General features: G+C 39.0%; 2 protein-coding genes across 10 annotated transcripts in view; both read right to left on the bottom strand.

Moving 5' to 3' along the window:
• gnb1a (guanine nucleotide binding protein (G protein), beta polypeptide 1a) overlaps positions 1–14,155 on the bottom strand; it is a 43,698-nt gene extending 29,543 nt beyond the window's left edge. Inside the window, exon 1 of the mRNA XM_046056285.1 lies at positions 13,750–14,155. The gene's annotated coding sequence lies outside the window, so the exon portion shown is untranslated. The remainder of the gene's footprint in view (positions 1–13,749) is intronic.
• A 1,981-nt stretch (positions 14,156–16,136) lies between these two features.
• Positions 16,137–23,641, bottom strand: part of cfap74 (cilia and flagella associated protein 74) — a 73,958-nt gene continuing 66,453 nt past the window's right edge. For 7 of the 9 annotated variants that reach the window (XM_046056274.1, XM_046056276.1, XM_046056277.1 and 4 more), the window contains 5 exons: positions 22,742–22,896; positions 22,405–22,537; positions 20,617–20,753; positions 19,945–20,079; positions 16,137–19,639 (listed from right to left, as the gene is read on the bottom strand). In XM_046056274.1, coding sequence (XP_045912230.1) covers positions 19,535–19,639; positions 19,945–20,079; positions 20,617–20,753; positions 22,405–22,537; positions 22,742–22,896 — 665 coding nt within the window. In that variant the 3' untranslated portion in view covers positions 16,137–19,534. Of the gene's footprint in view, positions 19,640–19,944; positions 20,080–20,616; positions 20,754–21,550; positions 21,723–22,404; positions 22,538–22,741; positions 22,897–23,641 lie in introns of those variants that run through there. The other 2 variants (XM_046056275.1, XM_046056278.1) reach the window with 2 other exon arrangements.

The following is a 23,641-nucleotide window of genomic DNA, read 5'->3' as shown; positions in this document are numbered from 1 at the left end:
GGAAACAAAGTTGATCTAAAAGTGACTAGTGAAATTGTTGGTCATAGAATACAATTCAGCATTAACACACTAATCTATACTTAAACGTGACACTACTTTTCAGTATTGTGCAGCAATACTGTGTAGCCTTAATAATTTATTATTTTTAAGCTGGTCGTTGTTTCTGGTAAAAACATGTTTGTGCATTCTCTATAATACAAAATTTACTTTAAAGAAGTTAAACGGCAATATTCACAAAAACAGTCACAACTGTACGTCACAGCATAAATATGGTGGAATGTTTGAGGTTGAACACAAACACTCCCTCTCTAAAACACATTAGCAGAGGCAAGGGGTATGTATCCAACTACTATATAGTTACTGTGTTTTCTAACAAGTTAGGTTGGCACACCCACAGCCTAACTCCGCTGTGTTACCAGCTGAGCCTCTCCTGTAAGGAGGGTGGACTTGTGGGTAACCTGTGTGTGTGACGCAGACCATAAGTTTCAACGTAGGAAGTGAGGTCTATCCCGGTGTGTGACAGAAATACCGGCACGTTGCCAGTCACAGAAAAGTGTAGCTATAAGGGGCCGTAAAGTTACATCAGTCAGCAGTAACGTGGCTATTAAAGCCTAATAGTTACTGAAAGTGTTGTGCTCACTGTCACAGAAGACAAATAAATATTCCATGTTCATATTACCACAGCGTCCTCCTGCAGTCCTCACATCAGAGTTGTGTCCACTTGATTTCTGGAAGTTGTCAATGGATTTAGAAGATTAGTCTTAGTTTAACTTCATCACCATAAAGGCAATATGAGATGTCTGAGTTGCTGCCCTGGCAATGCAGCGTGATGATGAGCACTGTACAATGTACTGGCCTCTCCTCCTATTGAGCAGGCAATGAGAAAAGGTTGACAAAGTGGATTGTGCGCCTTTAATCACTGTCTGAGGAGTAGGTGGATTTCAAACCCTTATGGGTCTCTAGAAGAATGGCTGAACTGAAAATGAATAGCTTCAGGCCCTATAACCCATTTTGCTGCGTTGAAAGTAGAGCAAAATCCTGGGGCTACAAATGAGTATGCATAAGCTGACACAGTTCTGATTCATGATGTTCCACTCAGTTTAGGTTCACAATTCATCTGACAGGAAAAGTGAAACGGTTCAGAGCAGAAATTTTACCTTCCATGTACCTGTACCTTCCTTTCTCATGTAAACTCTGAGAGGATTCCTACCAGAAATATGGTTACATTATTCGGTTTTTCAGTTCATATGCTTTCAATTTATGCGATATCTTTTAAGTCCATTGAAGCCTTATAGATCAGAAGGGGTTAAGGGCTGGCTTTTGAAAAAGCATTGAATCTGTATGCGTGTTACAAAAAGCCTTTCCACAACAGCGGACATGGAGCCAGGGGCAGTAAATGTACGGTGAAACCCTTGCATTTCCTGAACAGCCAGACTACACAAAAGCTTAAGAAAAATAATGTACAGTCAATGACAACACACATTTACCTTGCTTAAGTATGCTAATCAATACAATATTAAACTCTGTATGATTTATGGAATTTTTAATTGGCTCAAGGTTAGGTGTATTGGTGACTAACTCACCCACAAAATGAATGTTATTGTGTGTATAAATGGTTTTATATATGCGTTTTAGCCACGTGACAGACTGATGATGAGTCTTGTGTGTATTGCGTATTGCCCAATGTGAGCTGGGATAGGCTCCAGACCCGGCACAGGTCAAGCGGATACAGAAACTGGATGGATGAAGTGTTTCTATGGCCTGAATTGACTGGATTTTAATCTTGCTGTCTTTTTTGTCTTGCAAAAGTTTTGTCTTGTCTCCAAGTAGAATAATGCCATTATATTTAGCAATTATTCTAAAAAAAATCTCTTTATATGTATTTTTTGTGAATAAACACTTAGGTTAAACAATTTAAAAGGTACAAGCACTCTTCTTAGATCCCACAACCCACAGTTTTTAAAAGGCAGAGGTGCCAAAAGAAAACTGAATTCATAGTGGTACTGCCCACTCCCTTCCTCATATTTTTCTGTTAACTAAATGTGCCAAAGAAGTGAAAAAACAAATGTTTTACAGCAGATCTTTAATTGTTTTTTAAACCCTACCTGATACTAGTGCAGGGTATTGACCCTCTATTTAGAGGCAAACTAACCACATTTTTTGAAACCCCAATGCAGGTCCTGTTGAATTGCTTGCTGACGCACACTGACACACAGTAATTGAAACAGCTGCCAGAGTGCACTCTGAAGTTCAATTGCACAGCACATTGAGTGTCAGCAGACATTCAACTATAGCGATAATAGTCCTTTATAAACAGAAATGGTTAGGGCTTTATAAAGGTAACTTGGATCAGCTCATTTCTGATCGTCCTTATCAGTTCAGGACATCCCTAATCGACTACTTGATTGATAAATTGTTATCATCCTGTATTGATCATATATGTGATTAATCTACAAATTTTTCTGCACTAATTATTAGCCTTCTTTATTCTGTTTCTTTAAGATTTTAGATAATTTAATGCCAACTCCAATTAGGGCTGGGCAGTATATTGGTATAATCAGGTATACCGATATATTTCAAAATAGATATAAAATTAGATGATAGCGTTTATACCGATATAGTTTAATGTTGAGTTAATTAATGTTTCCATAAAGTCTTGCCAGCGTTTGCTCCTCTCTTCCCCTTACCGCGCATATACTATGTCGTCAACACGCCTCCTCAACAATACGGCTCAGCTGCTGCTGTAAACAGAATCGTGGTAACTTTACACAACGTAGCCTATTACTGATAGAGAAAGTCACCGGAGCAGACTAGGGCTGTCGCAGTGAAGTAATTTCCACCGCAGCAATATGTTGGGGCTCAGTATTATCGCATTTTTCATCAATGAAGTAATTTGGTGCCAGTGTGGAGCAGAACAGCTGTCCACAACTAACCACTGCGCTGTAGTAACGTTATAACTAAATTTCCAAAGAAAGCAACATGAAAAACAGCTGAAGGTTTCCGACACACTACGCTCCTTAGTTAGTGAGATTCAAATGAGGCTCACTGTCCACAGTTTCTCTGGACTGTCCTTCAGGATCATAACTTTAGTCCAACATCGCAGAGCCTGCTAGCCACATTAGCCGCGCAATATGCTAACAGCAAGTTAGCTAACCTTTAAAATAAACAGTAAAAAACGGCAACACTTACAGCTTCAGAGTTTGTAGCCGGTCACGTACAGCCCATGGCGACCCATCCTTGAACTAGAGCAGACATACAGTGAGAGAGACGGAAACAAGCGCGGCACACTAAGGTGTTTGCCTCAGAGGTACATTAGGTCTGTGAGTGTGAAGATAACTGAAGGAGGCAGATTCAATAAGTGAGTGACACTTAAGATGGAGAATGAAGAATAATTAAAACAGTGAAATAAGAAACAAGCCAAGTTACTACAAATAGTCAAAACATACTTGCTAAAACAGTTGACAAAACAGCATGTTAGCTGGTCCAGTATGACTTACAGCAGTGGTTCCCAACATTTTTGGTGTAAGGTACCCCCACAGCCCTGTCAATTAAACTTGCATTCCCCTTCATCAATCACACCTATCATCTACACTATTTATTATATAAAAGAGGATATTGTTTTGTTTTTTTTTTCCATACAATTTAAGTGTCAGTGTTAAGGTTGGTTTGGTCGGCTCAACTACTTAACTATTACCTTTGGCTAATCATTTGTAGTGCTGCAATAAATGATTTTTATTGTCGATTATTTTCTTGATTAACAAATTAGTCATTGGTCTGTAAAATGGTGGCAAATGTCGATGCTTGTTTTCTGAAGTCCACAATGACGTCCTCAAATGTCTTGTTTTGTTGACAGCCCAAAGATATTTGGAATTTTACTGTCATAGGAGTAAAGAAACCACAAATATACATTGGTGTTCAGGTGTTACAGCTGCCTTAATGTGTGTATATTATTTTCATAAAATAATTGTTTTTTCAAATGAGTGTGAGTGTGTTACTGTGTGCTCTCCTTCAATGTGGCTGCCTGCTGTGGGTAATGTCTGATGATAGGGGACATAACGTCAATGGGCCTGACAGTGAAGTTTAATTGATTGATTAGTGAAACATTCCATGATGCGGTGTGCTCTTACTTGGCAGGGTGCATTGTTGGTAGAAATGGCAGGCATTGGCTATTGTAGAATAATTCACTACCAACACAAAAAAACTAAATAAAAACAACAAATATCTGACAGTATAATTCTTATTATAATAATTATAAGCTGGTCTGCAATACAATCATCGGACCATCACAACACAAAAAAAGAAAAAGCAACTTTGAACACAAGGCTCAAGCCAAACAAATTCCACAGGCTTATGTTGCTTGAACGCCATGGAATGAAAAATATCCATGTTTAATAGAAAAAAAAAAAGACATACATTAACAAAGGTATGTTTTGTGCTTGGGACAGCTGCACAACCAGCTTTTCATACAAGGAAATGACTGAGTTAGATTTAAAAAAGGAAAGAAGAAAAAAAGGAAAGGAAGGTCAGGCTAGCCCAAAGCCAAAAGCATGACTTTATTTAAAACATAAAATACACTCCTTTGATTGCATTAATAATCATACCCCTCCCCCCGTGCTCTCTCTCCATGCTTCTAAGAGAGGAACAAGTGTGTGTGAAGAGTCACATGACAGCTAGCCCAGTCTTTTGCTCAAGTGACTATGGCCTTTCTTGGTTTAAAGAGGAAGAAAACTCACCAACACTGGCTGGCTTTTCCCGTCATCTTGGGATTCAGGTTTGGTCACATTTTCCCCGTGGCAGTCAAATGTAAGGGCAAGAATGTAAACAGACAGAGAGACGGTCTCTATTCAAAGCAGAGAAAGGTTTGAGGTGCACATGCAAAGCACGGCTGTGGTGATGGGCTTTCGCCAGGGTTATACGGTGTCTGAGTGGTGACAGGCATGTGTGTGTGTGGGTCACCAAGCGGTCATGGTGCCAGCTACTTTGACTATTCAAAACAGTAGCCAGGACCTTAAAGGGCTCGAAAAGTCCACTAGCTGCTAGGCTAATTCATGTGAAAAAGTCCGTGGGCTAATAATGTTGACTAACAAGTTATAGCAGTTACACCCCGGTCATCTTAGCTTGAGCTGAACTAAACATGCCACATGGCTGAGAGGGAGTTTGGGCTTTTAGGGAGGAGTGGAAGCCACCGCTGGCACGGGTGCGCTGGATTTATAACAGAACAAAACATCACTGTGAAACAGAATGCAAAGCTAAACTTGTTTTATCTCAATACACTTGTTTTCATAATCGTTGGCAGCCAAAATCATAATTAAATCAAATAATTGCAAAGCCCTACCACAAACGCTTATTTCTGTTTCACTCAATCTGTTATTTAACAGACTTTATTCAGTTAATACCCTTTTGTCATATCTGAAGTGACAATTACGTCCATTATGTTACATCTCTCACATTACAACCAATTAGGTAACTAGACGACAACCTGTAAAGAGGATCACATTAGCACAAAAGTTGACCTGAGTCACACCCTCCTTCAGCCCTAGTTGGAAGGACTATTGTGGAGACTATTTGCGTTGATCCATTCAGATACATCCAAAATATTTAAGTATGCCTGCTGGCTAAGGGTAATGTGTAATAATACTACCCAACGTCCTTAACGCCTTCTTCATTGTGCCCACGGTTCTGGAGTCAAGGTAAAGAAACTTATTGTCTGTGCTTTGCCTTACAACCTTTGACATGGGATCTGAAGGTACACACATGTGGCTGGTCACATGTGGTCTCAGCTAAAAATAATGTGTTGAAGATGCATTTTATTAATCGATGCCCTACTTCAGTTACACAATGGTGTCAGGCCTCCAGTCAGAACTTTCATAGTCATTAAACTGCCCCTATGCACAATTGCAATTGGTTAGCATGTGTGCATGTTTCCGATTAACCTGCTGATTTTTCTGTTACTTTAAAGTTGGGTAGAGGTGGACCAAGTGTAATAACTGACAAGATGATTCAATGTCAGATGAGTTGGGAAGAAATACTTCCTCAGAATCAGCTCCCTGAATGACAAATATGTTGTTTGTTGTTGCCGTTTCCCACATTGTGCATCTTCAATTTCATTCACAAGGCCCAGCAGTTTTCAGTATTGATTAAACTCTCTGCAGATCCCATTCAACAGGACCTGTGTGTCTTTCAGGTAAATAGGAAGTACAATTATCTAGGGCTGAAACGATTCAGCGATTAAATCGATAAAGTCGATTCATAAAATGCTTCGACAAATTCTTTGCATCGATGCTTCGTTTAATCCATGTAACTATACAGCACAGTGTTTCGCAGGGACATTTATTACTGTCGCACATCGCGTTTACGCGGTGAACACGACGTGATTATGATGGAGCTGTTTGCAAAGTGGGGGAAGAGAGAGAAAACAGCAAGGGACAAAACAGAAAGTGTCCAAAGTATGGGATTATTTCAAGCTAAAGAAAACAACAACTCTGTAATGTTACCGTCTGTCCACCGTAAAACAAAACTTTTGTCGCCTCAGCAACAGCACGACATCGCCTTATCAGAAAGCAGCCGGTGTTCTGCCAGCGGACCACAGACAGGGTAACAGTAACTTTAGCATATAACTGAAATCATGATTGATTGTTGAGTTGAAGGCTAGCCAAAGTAAGCCGCAGACCTCAGCTGAAAATGTGCACACGTGCATTTGTTGTTCTCCTTTTTGGGCCGTGAGTTGTAACCTCAAAGTCAAGAGTTAACTGGGTGTTAGCTGCACCTTTTAACTCCCCTGCAGTTTCTGTAGCTCAGACAATCCCTGCTACCTGTGTGTACTAATCCATCCTTTCAATCATATTCTTTGTCTTTATAATCGCCATCTTTATAATAAACAACAGCTGTTTCGTGTGCAGGATCAATCATTTCCCATTTCACATTTCATGCGTTCTCTCTTGATAAAAGGGGTTTGGCCGGCAAGCAAAAGTACTCCATAAACGACGCATCGATGAATCGTTGAAATAATCTATAGAAGCTTCAAATACTAAAATCATCTCATCGTTAGCTACAGCCCTACAATTATCATATGTATAAATCAGATTAATCATGGCCGTACCCCACATGCACAGATTATTTAAAGAATAATAAATAAAAAGCACCCAGTCAGTAGCTGTACTTGATAGTAGTGCAGAACAGTAAAGTAACCAGCAGGTACATAAACCTGCTCATATCCTCTGATTCATGGCGCAGACATAAAGTACAGAATACAACACTAATAATGTCTGAATACCTTCCTTGTGGAATAAAATAAATTATATCTAGTTAATTTTGTAACTGAATAAGTTACGTTTGCTACTTGCTCAGTCTTTTTCTTTATCACAGTCTTTTGTCATTAGTCACTAAGTCATGACTTAGTGACTAACTTTTAATGTTAACACTACAAGAAAGTTCCACTTGTTTTCCTAATATTGATACAACTGTCGACCAGCGCTTGCCTCCTGTGTCAATAAATGCTGTACACAAGTTGTAGTGTTGTTGTGTTTGACCAATCTGTGACACTCAGTAGAGCAAAGTCCAAATATATTAGTCCCTGGGTACTACCTCTGGAGCAGGGGCTTTTTGTGGGGCAGAAACAGTGGCTCCGATACTAAATATGACCTAAAGTCCTCCACTTGAGTCACCAAGCTCAAAAATGTTCCTTCTCCTGTACTAACTAAATGCAGTCAAAGCTAGTGCTGTCTTTGTTTTTGATTACAGCGTTGGGATTATTTCCAGAATTATCCCCTTCAACCCGCAAACTCCACCTTGTTCTGGTGTAGAGACAGACCTCTTGTTGTTGTGATTGTACTAGTATTTGCACCCTCAAACATATTCGAAAGCCTTTGAGAATATGCCAAATTAGAATTTTGAAAAATAATATATTGGAGTCCTAAGCCATCCATTGGCACTTAAGGTTCAAAATAACATGCCTAAAACCTAAATTTTTTAAAAGAAGTGACCTAGCAACAGAGAGCTACAATTACACAATTTTTAGCCCTACATTTGCCTATGGATGTGCAAACCAAATCCTGATGAAACCATTTCAGTTGTGCTCTGTAGGAAGCTTAGTGAGTGAAGAGGAAAAACAATTTAGATTGCTAAACCACAATACAACAGAACTAAGAGTAAAGTAATGGAAGACATAATGCAGATGACACCACTAATGGCCCAATTAAACTAAGATGCAAGAAGATAGTTGATAAAGACATCATTGCGGATGAAGAGTAGGGCTGAAACATACTTCTTAAACAATGCATCGATGAAATCTGTAGAAACTTCTTCGAGTGCTAAAATCATTTTTAGCCGCAGCCCCAATGAAGACATCTATGCCTTTAAGAGCACAGAACAATGGATAACCAAGGCCATGTATAAGCAGACATGCTGTCAATTTATAGTGTAACTCCTTGTGAAAGTCCAGGTTTAATACGCACTGAAGTTGTGGGTTCACAGTTCGTTATAGGTCTAGCACAGCAAGAACAACAAAGTAAGCAAGGCATAAGGCAAGAATTGATTTCATTTCTTTGTAGACTACACAGCGGCTTATGGGACGTAATCCTTGTTATTAAAAATGAGAGCATATTTTTAGCTACTATTTAGTCACAAAAAAGCAATATGTTGTTCTTAATAACAAAACTACATGCATGTGAAAAACATTACTGTGCCAGACACTTTCATTACATCATACTTATACCCTATGTTCTCTGAAACTTACTATAGTAGTATATTTGCAGTCATACTTGCACACCAGTGCCTGTGATAATAGACATACAGGGGGCTATTGCAGATGTGTTAGCATGTACGATAAAGCTACAATATTTCCAGACATTATATTACTCAACTTGGGTTGAACAATGCTGACAGTTTTTTTCTGATATATAATTTTTTGTCCAGTGTTGCCAATAGGCTGGGCATTTTTACATTATAACCACTGATCACTGTAGCAACATTTCCTTGATAAGAAAATTACTACATGTGATATACTGTTGATAAGAGACATTGGTGGACAATCTACTTACAACTGATCACATCACACAGAAGTTATTTCTAATCAATCATATGAGGGTCTTTCAAGGACGGACAGCCCACTTCCCTAAAAAAGGCACAGCGAGGTTGATTGAGTTAGCTAAACACTCCCAAGTTTTAGTAATAAAAGTTGGATAGAAAGACGGGAGTGCTTCCTATGAGGAAACATCAAGTGGCAGTACCTAAAATGACAACCTTAATTGTAAAGAGCTTTTGTGGATCAACTAGACAACAAGATTTCAGTGATGTGGCGATATGTGGCTACTTACAGCCACACAGTCAATAAGACCACCCTAAACAGGATTTGGGCACATGAAGTGCAACACAAAACAGGCAGGTGATAAAAAAAAAAAAAAAAAAATCAAAACGGTCAGTTAAGACAGGAAAGATTATCAACTGAAACAGCACCTTCCAATAAAGGCACACAGAGTTACAACATTTAAAGTCTTAAACACCAACACTTAGACGCATCGGTTGGAACAAGTAGCGAGGCACTCAGAGAAATCTATCTGCTTTTCTAACGATAATAGACAGATCACACATGCTGTTGTTTTTTGTTTTTTTTTTTAATGGCAAAGCCAAGGCGCTGATACGCACAGTTGACAGTATGTGATTTTAACTAATGAATGTGACCGACTACAGACATGAGAGCCCTGGATGTAGATAGCTGGATATATGGATTCATATTGACAAGATTGAACATTTTTCTTTATTTTTGAATAATAGTTATATTATAGTTTATCTAAAGCTAAATTAATAAATTGCATGGACTGGCTATCTCTGGAAAACCTACAGTTTGGTACCAACATTCTACAGTCAGATCGTTGAAGAACCAAAGAGGTGGCTGTCAGTTGCCTGGGCTAATGTGAACACTGTTCACCACTGTTTGAGTATTGTTATGAAACACCAATGCCACCATGCTGTAAAAATGACCAGGCATAGACGTAGATAAAAATATGTGCCGGTTGTGGATTCTGGATAACAAGAACGTCTTTATGAACTTTTACCACTGATAAATGGAAAGAGAGATATTAGGGCAACTAAACATACCTTACTACGCCTATAGAGTATCGAACACTGTACAAGATAAACTGTAGTTTTAAAAGTTGAGTATACATGTACTTTAAACACCTGTATTCTTTATGTGAATGTTTTTTCGGGCTATACATTTCTCTGCAGTAGCATAGAGTTGGCTACTCAACCTGAAACACTGGATACTTAGTGCCTGTAGATGCTTTTTCCAGGTGCCGGTTCGTAAAATTTCTGCATTTTAAAGAAGCCTACTGTAAATACAGTTAAAAGCAGGATCGTATCAGAGGTGAAGAAAAATCAGCACTATCACTGACCAAAGCCACATAATCCCACAGAGTGAAATCCACAGACTAAGATTTTAATCCCATTCATATCCTGTACTTGCAGATTAAAAAAGAAAAAAATAAACATCAGTGGGACGAACATTTTAAAACACATGGTCATTATCTTGTGGTGAGACTCATCCTGCGGAGAAGCTCTTTTGTGTACAAACTCAGGTACAAATGTCCTTCAGACACACATTTGCTGTGAAAGCTTTCAGACAAGCTTGTCATACACCACTTGTATCCTCCCAACACATTTTTCAGTAAAGCGCGCAGAACATGCCATAACTGTCCCCCAGGGCCACTGGACAGAATGTTAAAATCTGGGTGTCATAGGGTGGGTCACATCCAGGTCAGAAAATCTGATAGATATTCAACGGAATTATGCTTAGTTTGATAGCCGAGTGCTCTTGGATGTGCAAACAGGTCTCAAATCAAAACTTATTGATAAAAAAAGTTAACAAATGCTCCATCTTTTATCTGAAGTGGATTACAAGGTGAGAGCAGTTAGGCTAAAAGCCTGAAGCGCTACATCAGTTCATTCACAAATAAATAATCTAATAAATCACAGGAAAATCTTAAAATCCAGAGAAGATGAGAGATATCACTGAGATAGCAGTGAGACAGCAATGGTGGTACCATCCTCTGAGTGATTACAAGGACATTGCAAACCCAACCAAAGTGATGAGATACATAGCCAAAATACAAAGTAAAAATGACATAATTATATATTTTAGTTAACATTAACTGGTAACGGTTTTGAAATAAAGTAGAATAAATGTCACAATTATTCAATATATTCTGACAAAAGGGGAAAAAAAAAAAATCACTGCACTTAAACTGAACTTTTTTTTTTTTTTTTTTTTTTAACATTTAGAGATCTGCTTTTTGATGTATTTAGTTACATTCAACAGTGATTTCTAGGTAGGATTAAGAATATATGTATGTTCTAATTTCCCTGAGGTGTGGTTACAGATGATTAAAATAAGACATTCAAATTATTTCAAATATATGTAAATCAAATGCTTTCTTGTAAATCATACAAATATTTATCACAGTTATCATGTTCCCTGGTATTTGGGTTCACAGTCAAGATGTACAAAACACCGCTTCCCCACCATGTTGTCCTGTTTCTGAGGTGCACATATTGGATTCATATGACCAGATATACCATCAGCTTTAAAGCGTTTTTAATACAAACAGATTATGTACATTTTTATGATGGGAAAATAAAAGAAAACTAGTCTGCCAAGCCTGAACCCATCTGATGCTCGGCAGCTGTCTCTCTCACTCTGAGAAAAAGCGGTGATGAAAAAGGCTTTGAACGCCATCTTGTTCATTGCAGCTGCTTGGGCCCTGAATACAGGAACCCATTCATTCGAGGAGGCGGAGGGAGGGGGCACACTGGCAAAATGAATTCATCTGTGTGAACCACTACATACAAATAGCTCTTTTAGCAAACACCACAAATGTACTGAAACGACAAGAAATCGGCTATTTTCAATAATGGATTCTTTAGCTACAATATCATAACACTGCTGGTCAATAACTTCGTCAAAGCGCTTGGCTACATATATCTTACCTCGGTGCTGGCGGAGGCGCTCAGCTCGGCTTCCTGCGCCAGCACGTCCGACTCGTTGCTAAACCATATTTCGAAAAATGTACCACTACATAATCTCCGAACTCCTCTCTTCTACTTTAAACACCATATACCGTTGTCCTGACAAGGGTTTGAAGCTTCATCGTGGATAAAGCGTGCCCGTTTTCCGGGCTACAGCTTGAAATACTATGGAGCAGCGCGGCCCGGCGGGGCATGGTTAATGTTACTGTAGCTGCTAACAACTTAACCTGCAACAGAGACGTGATCGAGATAAACAGATTGTCAAAATCCCATTAGTCCCATCTCGTTTTTACATCATTAAAAGAAGTTCAAATGAAGGCTGAACTGTGTTGTCGCAAACTGACGCTGGTTTCACACTCATGAAACTAAAATGGCTATTGCCACTATCAGGAACACAGCGGAGCTTATTATCATTTTCCATGCGATCTTACAGCTGTGTTACCACTAGGCAATATACACACACTTCTATCGTTTAAAGCATTGTGCATAGTGTAGAATCGCGCTAACGAATAAGCCATTTCCTTTTCAGCAGTGGTTGACTGGATGGCTGACTCTGCAGACTAGACATGGGAATGTTAACATATAGCTATGACATACAGTAGACATAATCCATGATGGTTTGGTTTCGATTCACTGAATTAAACGCTGTTAGTTCAACTAGTCCGTTTAAACATAGCGTGTTCACTACATGTCCACAGCTGGGAAATTCGGCATTATGTAAATCATTTTAGCAAGGCAAATATTTACGCTTCAATGGGCGAGTTTTACATAAAAGCGGCTCTCAACAACAACACCGTTCGTATTCAGAAAATTGTTTCCTTCTGCCATGTTCGGGATATACACTCCCATATCTGCTGTACCAGGTTGTAAACGTAGGCTGTAGCCACTGCTGGCTAACTTGGACTGGCTACGGAATAGTGGGGGTGGTGGTGGTGATTCTGTTGCTGAAGTGGCCATTTTTAGACTCCCTTCGTTGTCAATTGCATGATGCTACAAATGTTAAGCTTGAGTGGAAGTAAATCAAACTTTGTTCATGTATGTTTGAGTCATGCAAGTGTAAGAAGTCGCAACTATGTAATGATCATCTTAAACAGCTCGCCTAAGGTGAGTCAACAATAAACAGAAAGTAGCGAATGTGCGACCAATTAGCCTGCCAGGTAATCACAGGCTATCTATAACGTTAGAGCAAAGATGTGGACAAATGTGGGCCGACACACACATCCAAAATGTTGGTGACAAGTGGGAACAATATTGAGTCTTGAGTGAACCTCAAACTGAAATACTGCTTGGGTAAATGGGCTACTAAATCTAAGCTGATACAGTTTAATCTAAATAGTTTATTTCTCAAGAGGGGGAGAAATTTACCCGGACGTTGGAGAGGGGTGCTGGCTTACCTAATACCGAGCTATCACCAACTAACCTAATTAACATTAGCATTGGTCATTAACTACGAGCTTTTCGGACAGAACAATTACAGATAAAAAATGTCCAATATTGCTCCGGTCATTTGACACCTGGGTTAACGCATTGCGTTAAGTTTCTCTAACAGTGACCCCCACCCACTCTCTTGGCAGCAACGACTAGCTAGCAGCAGCTAACTCTAACGGAGGAGCCACTCAACCCAGCGTAACCCCTTTCGTTCATCTTCCCTGCTCGACAGGCTAGCCAACTGCACAGACACTTATTGCATTTCCTGAAGCGCAATTTCAAATATCAATACAACCTTACCCGCTTTCAGTCGAGGGTATCCGTTGTTTATTTCACATTGACTGGAAACAGCTAAATCTTGTCTCTCCTTTCTCCACCCAGGCGCTCAGATTTAGCTATTTTAGCTTCCGAGGTGCGGCACTCCCCGAACCCAGTTTTTGACCCGCCGAGGGGGGAGACACACCGGCACAGAGGCGCAGATACAAGGCGGTATTCACTCAGATATGCGTGTCAGAGTCCCGTTTAAGCGTTCTTCCGTTACAACGCAAATCCCAACTCAAAACAAAAATCCCTTCTTGTCTTTCCCACCGTCGTCGTCCCTCTTTTTTCTTCCTTCACGCCAGGATCTCACTCGCTTCTTCCTCCGGCCATCAAACAGCAGAGATGGGCGCGGTAACCCTGCACTCAGGTCTGGGAAACCCCACGTTACGGCAGCGTCACAACGCACGGCGAAGGGTCGGCGACCACTTCAACAGATCAGGAAATACTGCCATTTTTGGTAACACCAACACACCTAGATAGCGTTTACCCTCCAAAACACTGCTTTTAATTCAAGAACTTTATCCATTTTAAGTATTAAAATCAATTGTGACACGAGAATGAGTATTTTCCATGCCACATAAGGTTAGAACAACAGCCTTTCTACACACCTGCCCCTGTTTATGCCAGTGGTTCTGAAACTGGGCTAAACAGCTCTACAGGTTCTTGGGCATACGTTCACTATAATAAAACAGGAATGACTGATTTAAATGTCAGGAATCACTATTTTATATTCATGTGTTTTACATAATCTCTCCATACACAGTGTATAGGCCTACCCTAAATCCCAAATAAATGTGGCTACATGCGACCCTGGGATCTTACTCAAGTGGATACATGGCCAAAACTGTCTTACTGTGAGTCTGTGATATAAACATGTTTGAGTAGAACTAGGAAAATGTGACTTTCATGTCTGAACAACAGCCGCTACTTCAGGCCAAGAACTTATTTGCAAACCAAAACAGACTGCACCACATATTTAACTATAGAGGTGCATGTACCAAAACACAACATTACTACATGTACATTCAATAGAATATACATTTTGCGAGTCAAAATTTGATCTTGTACTTTTATTATGAAGGGGAAAAACATCAAGAAATTATTGCCAGAAATTAATTTGCCGGACATTAAAAAAATCCCATCAGTAGAACATTCAGGACCATTTTCTCTTACACTGATAGTTTGATGATTTATATCAAATTTTAATTTAAACTGCATTTGTACATTTAAACTGATCCATTAGTAATACATTGTCATACAGTAATTAGTTTTTGTCCCTGTGTCCAGATATATATACATATACAATATACAATATAAATGGTCAATGGAAGTTTTTGTTGACAAGTGATATTTGCTTTGCTGAATTTTATGGTTTATGAACTGATGTCCCTTAGCTGTGTTCAAGCTAAGAAATCAGTGGGGATTTACTTCTGGTGCTGAGTGTTTGTGGGTGGACCATCGCTTGATGACTTGATCATTATCGCCAGTAGTCCAGGTAGAGTGCTCAGAGGAGGGGTTAATGCCCAGCGGGTTAAGGCGTTACTTGGAGACACGGAACAATTTGTCATCCTTCGGGACGACAAAGTGTGCATGGGCTTGGTCCAGTGGGGGAAGACGAAAGCATAATCAGCTACAGTTTGGATGAAGAACACTCCTGAGAGAGTGCTGCTCTGTCTACTGGAGCTCAGCATTTAGGGATGCACTGTTTGTGCCAGATCTGGTTTGATGTTGTCTCTTTACATTCACACTTGACATTGTTGTGGCTTTATTTAAATGAACTGTGAAATGTGTAACAGCCAGCATGTATACTACTGAATTTGAAATATAATAATAAAATATAATATAAAAAACAATTGATTATTGAACTCTGAAAAAGCATGTGTCAGTTGAAATTAATCATCAGTATATCAATCTGTCCGATTTAAACTTCACTAGTCCTAGTACTAGTACTGCTAGTACTGCTAGTACTGCTAGTACTTTGTAAACCTCAAACCTGTAAGAGGAAACTTGCCTGCTATCCTGTATAAACAGTCCTCTGCAGTGGGATGGTGAGCTCTGTAACCACACATTAGTGCACATACCTTTCCCAAATTAACTGTACTGTACTGTACTGTATGGAGTGTAACGGAGTGGAGTGGAGTATGTAATGTGCAAACACAAAAAACTCATTCACTCACATTTTTATGTGTACATTAAGGAAATAGTTGATATTGGTGATGGGTTAGTTTATAATGGTCTTGGATTAGACACTAATTTAGATTTCTTTTTATGTTTTCCTTTTGATGACAACAACGGAAAGAGAACAATCCACACCTCGATGTGCTTTCTGTGTCAAGCTGTCTAACTATCACAAACATGATGATAAGTACGATGATCGGATATGTTTTAATGTAGTAACTGTACATAAATGGAATACTTTACATGGACATGGCCTCCGGGCAAGTTGACTTTTATGAGCATTTTCACTCTCTGGGTTGTATTCACTCACATACAGGCAGATAGACAAGCACACAGAGACCTCCCTTCAGCAGAACAGGGACTGTAAGTAGCACTATCTCACAGTATTAGCGAGAGATCAGAGGAGAAATCAGATTAGAAAAAGAGGCAAAATGGCAACACAAATATTGCCTAATATGATCTCATACATTTCATAAAACTAGTGACATTACACGAGGCTAAGCTCATAATGACCTTGCTTTTTATAGGCAGGTTGGGGTACAGTAATCTGATTTAGCATAATCTCCTGCAATCTCTGATAAATGCTTACAGCATGCATCTCTGAGAGAGGTCAGATCCTATTGGTCCGTTTTGAGGTATTACTGACATCTGCTGTTCACATTCACAGGGCCTAGAGTTGGCAACCATTAGGACTCTATCACATATAGTAGTGTGTGTGCATTGTGATGGTTTCACTACACAATTATGTATGTGGAGCAATCACCTGATTTGAGTCTAATGTGTAAATAGATACCAAGGACTATTTTCGTATGTACCATGAACTCTTCATTTTGGATTAAATGTATATGAAAGAGTGTGTATTTTATATCTATCTTTTAATAATTACTTACTTAAAATTCCTGTTTTATGAGAACAAATGTTATTCAGTGAACTGTATAGAAATGGCTTCAAGACTAGTTTCTTAATATTAAGATTTAAGAGATTTTTATAGATTGTGTGTTGAATAATCCATTTGTAAAAAATAATAAGCTATTTTGTATTTAAAAATGGAGATTGTTGGTTGTTATGTTTAATGTTTTCTTGTAAACCTTGCTATCCAGTAAGAGTAATAATTGTTTTTAATAGTTGAAAACTTTATATTTTTGCAATCTAAGAAGAATTTGGAATGATATAGCAGTGTGCAGGTATTTTTTCATCTTTTTGTGCAGATCACTGTTACCTAGCGATGATTTCATGGATTTGTGTGTGTTAGAAACAAGGCGGATGTAACTAGTTAGAAAACAAGTTATTCTTCAGTCCTATTAAAGTCACCTTGCCATAATACACTCCACTTTAAATTCCATGACATCCCAGGAATTCCATAACCACTGGAGGGCCAGTGGAGACATTAAGGGCTCCTAGTGGCAGGTAATTGTAAGTGCAACAATACCAGGGCCCAGACCACAGGCCTTCTGAATAGAAGTGATCTCCATAATGTTCAAAATCAGGTCAAATTTATTTTGATCTTCATTGACAATCAGCTTACCAGCTACTGAGTTTTGTCCACAAGATGAAAGACAAGGATTTTATTCAGCAGCGTTTGTAAAACTCTTTGGTGGCGCTGCTAATCTACCTATTTAAATGGACATATTTAATGTTCTATGATGGTCTAAATGCTCTTTCCACCTTTTGCACCTTGTGTGAAAGAATGCTGGGGTGCTATGCTGAATACTTTATTTTTTATAATTATCTCTTTGGTTTTGGAGTATGAAATGATCAAACTCAGAATTGTAAAATGCTTACACATAACTGCATGCTGGATTAGCTAGTCACAATCAGCATGTTCAAAGATAAATAGGCAATTTACACAGTACCTTGACATCTATTCAAGTCTAACTTTATCCTAACCTATGGGTTTTTGAAAAGTGACACTGGTACTAACATTTTCAAATCATATCAAAGCTGCCAAGAGCTGATATAGCTTATAGAAAATAATAATAATTATCAGTCTATGACTAAGATTACTACCGCTGTTATTGATACGACCACTATTACTCGGTCGTCCCAGCCTTTCTGCTTAGTTATATACAAAACTACCAGCATTGTGCATCATTCATCTATATTAATCTCTGCCTATTCTGTGTCGCAGTGTGAACTCTGCCTCCTTTCACTTAATGGGTACAGTACCAACAGTGCCACAGTATGTCCTACTGTATACTGCTGGCTTACATCAGCTGACACACCCATAACCATGATATAACACAGCTGCTTACTTGGCATTACATTCATCCCCTGCTGGTGGAATTAGGTTCTACAGTCAGGTGCATGAATAAATGGGCTGTAGGACCGTGTTAGCAGTGAAAACCCATTTAGAACTACTTTTAATATGAGGACTTTTGTTGTTACTCTTCCTCTGCGTTGAAAGCAACACTCTCACATCTATTTGGAAAGGAATTCCTGTTGTTCAAGGCATCACAAACCATCAAAGTTTGGTCCTCAAGTATGGGGTCATGGTTGGTAGCCAGGGCTTTATAGTCTTGTCATAACTTTAAGTATAACATAGGAACAGTAATACAGATTTTTTACAATTGCTTTGGCTCACTTTTCACTATGAAAAATTTGAATGCAAAGAGCTAAACTGACTCGATAAATTCTTACTTTTAAAGACAAAATACTGTGCTACTAAATCACATGCTTAGTCCTCAGAATACAGCCACCTCATTTGAGTACAAGCTCAAAAGCATATTCCTTAACATACAGGTCACTAAATCACCAACATATGTCTGTTAAACTTTCTGTTTTTGTATACAATATTATGCAGGCGATTACTACTGCGATGCCTTGTTTCCTTAATGTTTCCTGTCGAAATGTTGTAATGTGATGCGATTCTGTTGCAGTGGTATCAACTGATTTACGGTTTTATGCTTTCCAGCATTGCTGTATTAGCATTCTGCCCTTTAAGTACAAACTGTGATCGAAATGTTTAATGTTTCGTTTCCTGAATAAAACCACAAACTGAACAGAAACAGCACAATCATTCATTCATTATTTCTCCTTGTATGTATGTAGGATTTACTGTAAACTCTTGACTACATTATCTATATTTACATAGATTATATTTTGTAAATAAATAAATACCCCTATGGTAGCTGCACTCTTTTCTCAGTGCTATTTATATTATATTATATTAAATGATGACTACATATTGCATTCTGTTGCATAACAGCTGTGCATTAATTAATAATGAATTTAAAATGCATTAATGGTTAAAATGAATTGATGAACAAACGATACAAATACAAGGATGAGATGCTTGATTCGTTATCTAATTTGTTAGACTTGTTTTTATTTTGCCTGCTATATGAGATTTTGAGCCCACGATTAGGAGAATAGTGTTTGTGTCTGACTTGCAGAGGATACCTGCTGGCTCGTCAAAGTGTGAAAAAAAACCCCTCATTGATATAATAATCTGTAGCCTTATTTAAACATTTTTGGTGAAATACTTAGTGAATTCTTTAATAATTAGATTATAGTCATAAATCATCAGTTAATTTGTTAATATTGGCCACATGAATGTGTGTGTGAGCAGATTTCCCGCTGGCCGGCATCAGTCAGCAGTTGTGGAGACCAAAGCCATCAGGGTGACTCTGTAAACATTCGTCTCATCCCCCTTCAAGGTAAGAGTTACACATGTCTGCACCACCTCATAGGGCTGAAACACACACACACACACACACACACACACACAAACACAATCAGAGTGGAAAATGCTAAGAAAAGGTGAAACATATACGTAAAGATGATTAGACTTTTTGATGGCCTCATCAACTAATTTTCAAGTTTGTGACAATGGCCAGCAGATTAATAGAAGAACACTGCATTTGCTATAAACTGCATATTTTGTAAACAAAACCCCCATATACTCTTGTTTGAGTTGTTACTGATTTATGCAAACACACACATTCTTCTGTGAAGGTTCTTTTACCAAATCAATGATAGTGAAAAAATCTTCCTCACCTTGTATCCACTTTGAGGAGTCCATGTGACAGTGATGGTGCGTTTGTGGCCTGCCTCCACAGTGCCTTTGCTGGGCTCCACACTGAAGCCCTGCTGCTGCAGGGACCCCACGTTATCCCAGTGAAACTCAACACTCTGGAAAAAACAGAGAAAAGATGATTAGTCCAAACAGACAGATAGTTGATAGCTGTTGATATATCTACTTTTTTAACCAATTCTTTACTTTAAAAAATGGTTTGGAGCATATACTGCCCTCAGAACTTTTGATTTTATAATTGAGAAATAATTGTGTTTTGTCTGTCTGATTTTGCCAATTACTCATGTTGAAAAACAAAATATTTTGAAATGTTTTATAAGAGATTAGTTTTTTTATTGATACTACTGTAGCTACTACCGTATTAATAATGTATTAATTGGTTTTTAGAGGCCCTAAAAATGCAGATATAGAGGAGTCAGATCATCATATTGACAGTGTAATATAGTCCCACAAAATGGGTTAAAATACTTCACAGGGTAGCTGTAATTAATATACCCTTTCTTGAATAACTCTTATGATGCATCTCAGTGTACTTGATGGAACATGTGGTAGCAGTCAGTTGCACATCTGAGTAAACCTACTCCCTGTGTTGTTCAATATATATAAGCTATCACTATCTGATGACGTCACAGTACCTTCTTACTGGGCTGTGTGGAGTGGATACAGCCCACTTGCAGCTCCCTCACTGCAGGTGTGATGGCTCCTGTGCTGCATCTGGCTCGCAGCGTCACCAGCACAGGCATAATAGGCTTTTCTATCACCTCCGACTCTGCTAGACAGAGAGGACCAAATGAGAAGTGTTGCAGGTTTTTAGCCCATTTACTACAAATCATACATGCTTTCACTTCACTTTAATGCCTGCCAGACCTGAGTCAATGGAATTTGCTGGCATAGTTCATTTGTATCCCAGCTTACCATTTTGCAAACAATTGAGTGATTTAGAAATTTATTGAATTTTAGCAATGGTAGTGGCATGGCTCTGGGGATGGAAATGTCTGGTCCAACACCTTGGTCCAGACAGAAATATCTGTTATTGGATGAAAATTGAATGAAATTCTGTACAGATTTTAATGGTCCACACAGGATTCATCATATTGACTTCGGTGATCCCTTGATTTTTCCTCCAGCGCCATGAGTTTCACATTTGTGGTTTTTTGTAAAATGTCTCAGCAACTACTAGACGGATTGTCATGAAATTTGGTACAGACATGCCCTTTATTTCATTCATTAGTTCCTAAAATCCAACTATAAATCATGTGTACCATTTGCTGACTGTTTTCAAATGCATGCTACACATTTTTCAATCAATCTGCATTTTAAAATGGGTACGGATAGCGGATGTGCACATGGTTCTGTTTAGACTACATTGGGTGTTTGCATACACACACATGTTCACACGTTTCTTGGCACATTAGGTTTGCGTGGACATAAATCTTGGGCTACACACGGACTGTTGCGGAGATGGGCAGATGGCAAAGTTTGCATCATACGAACTCTTGCAGCCATGCCAATGCCGAAACTATAAATTGGACTTAACATGATACCACACAACAGTAATGTGACAGTTACATCCGACCCTGGGACGTCCTCTTCAGCACTCTCTCCCGTCCTTCCGCTCCTCTTGTGTCTGTGTGCTGTGTAAGTGATTGTCTGCAGGTGTGCCGAAGTCAGGGCGAAGATTTGATGGCTTCCATAAACAGTGTCCTGATATTCTCCTTAATGTACTTATGTAGTTTCATATCTAATGTTGATTTTTGGTAGACAGATCAAAGAAAACACAGAAATGATCTGATACAACAACATCAAACAGAATGACATTTGAGATGAACACCCTTAGAAAACTAGATCTAGAGTGTGTCCTAACTGGAATCCTCAAGGAAACTGGAGTTTCTTGGGTATCAATGGGAGGCTTTCAGATTCAACCTAAGATCTCATTTTCCTACAGGAGCCCTTCCTTTGAAACAATTATAGCAAAGCTCAGGCTCTTATCCAACTGCTGACATTATTTTAATGCACCAACACAACTTTTTGATTTAGCCACATGTACAGTAACCGTGTCTAGGAGGTGTGTCTGTTTTCAACCATGGATTTTGTGGTGGAACATGATCTGAATGCTGGTGACAAGCACATTGGCTGTCAGCATGCTATGATTAGCATACATTACTGCATCCCATACCCTGTCTATGCTCACATAAACTAAGGAATGTGTCTGGAAGTTATTCCTTATCTTTATTTTCTCTTGTTTATCTTCCCTGTCTTCAGTATTGTAGATAATATGAACTTGTATCTTTTTCCATTGATAATTTCCATACATATCCAGTGTCGTGTTCATCTGTTGTATTCCCGTGTTCCATTAAACTACATGTCCATCATACCAGAGGTAGATGATCCTGCAGAAGAGATAAAAACAGAGGCTTTGATACCTGTGAGCTGAGGTTGACTGGTTATCAGTGGAGGGAGGAGAGATTCAACGGGCACTGTCAACAGGTCTCCTCCATATAGATACATGTTATTTGAAGAAGCTGCACCCTTCAGATCCATCATACACACTTTACTCTGAGAGACAGAAATGGCACAGGGTTATATAATGAAGACCAAAGTATATAGAGGGCACATATGCAATAAGTACATTTGGATAATAAGAGCACATTAGGAGGACAGCATTTTGCCTGAACCCTGTGATGACTTTTAAACCAGTGATTAAGGCCAAGGTCAGGTTGAGTGAAGAAATGTTCAAATCATGAGTGGCATTCTGCTGACCTTATTTGTGAGTTCTATGGTTAGTATGTCAGAATAGTTGACAGATGGGTGGTCAGGCTGAAAGGTTACAGTGATGTCCTGGCTCTGTCCTGGAGCAATGCTGCCCTCTATTGGCACCACACTGAACACACTCAGCCCGCTGTAGTTCTGGGTTCCTGTGCAGGATACAAAAGGCATGCCATGCTGCTACTACAGGTGCTGGTCATATAATTAGAATATCATCAAAAAGTTGATTTATTTCAGTAATTCCATTCAAAAAGTGAAACTTGTATAATGTATACATTAATTCCACACAGACTGATATATTTCAAGTGTTCATTCCTTTTAATTTTGATGATTATAACTGACAACTAAAGAAAACCCCAAAATCTCAGAAATCTAGAGAAAATTAGAATATTGTGAAAAGGTTTAATATTGAAGACACCTGGTGCCACACTCTAATCAGCTAATTAACTCAAAACACCTGCAAAGGCCTTTAAATGGTCTCTCATTCTAGTTCTGTAGGCTACACAATCATGGGGAAGACTGCTGACTTGACAGCTGTCCAAAAGACGACCATTGACACCTTGCACAAGGAGGGCAAGACACAAAAGGTCATTGCTAAAGAGGCTGGCTGTTCACAGAGCTCTGTGTCCAAGCACATTAATAGAGAGGCGAAGGGAAGGAAAAGATGTGGTAGAAAAAAGTGTACAAGCAATAGGGATAACCGCACCCTGGAGAGGATTGTGAAACAAATCCCATTCAAAAATGTGGGGAGATTCACAAAGAGTGGACTGCAGCTGGAGTCAGTGCTTCAAGAACCACCACGCACAGACGTATGCAAGACATGGGTTTCAGCTGTCGCATTCCTTGTGTCAAGCCACTCTTGAACAAGACACAGCATCAGAAGCGTCTCACCTG

The sequence above is a fragment of the Micropterus dolomieu genome, linkage group LG08 (assembly GCF_021292245.1).
Source record: "Micropterus dolomieu isolate WLL.071019.BEF.003 ecotype Adirondacks linkage group LG08, ASM2129224v1, whole genome shotgun sequence".
NCBI classification, from domain to species: Eukaryota; Metazoa; Chordata; class Actinopteri; order Centrarchiformes; family Centrarchidae; genus Micropterus; species Micropterus dolomieu.
The sequence above is the reverse complement of the archived record's forward strand: the minus strand, read 5'-3'. Positions and strand labels throughout refer to the sequence as shown.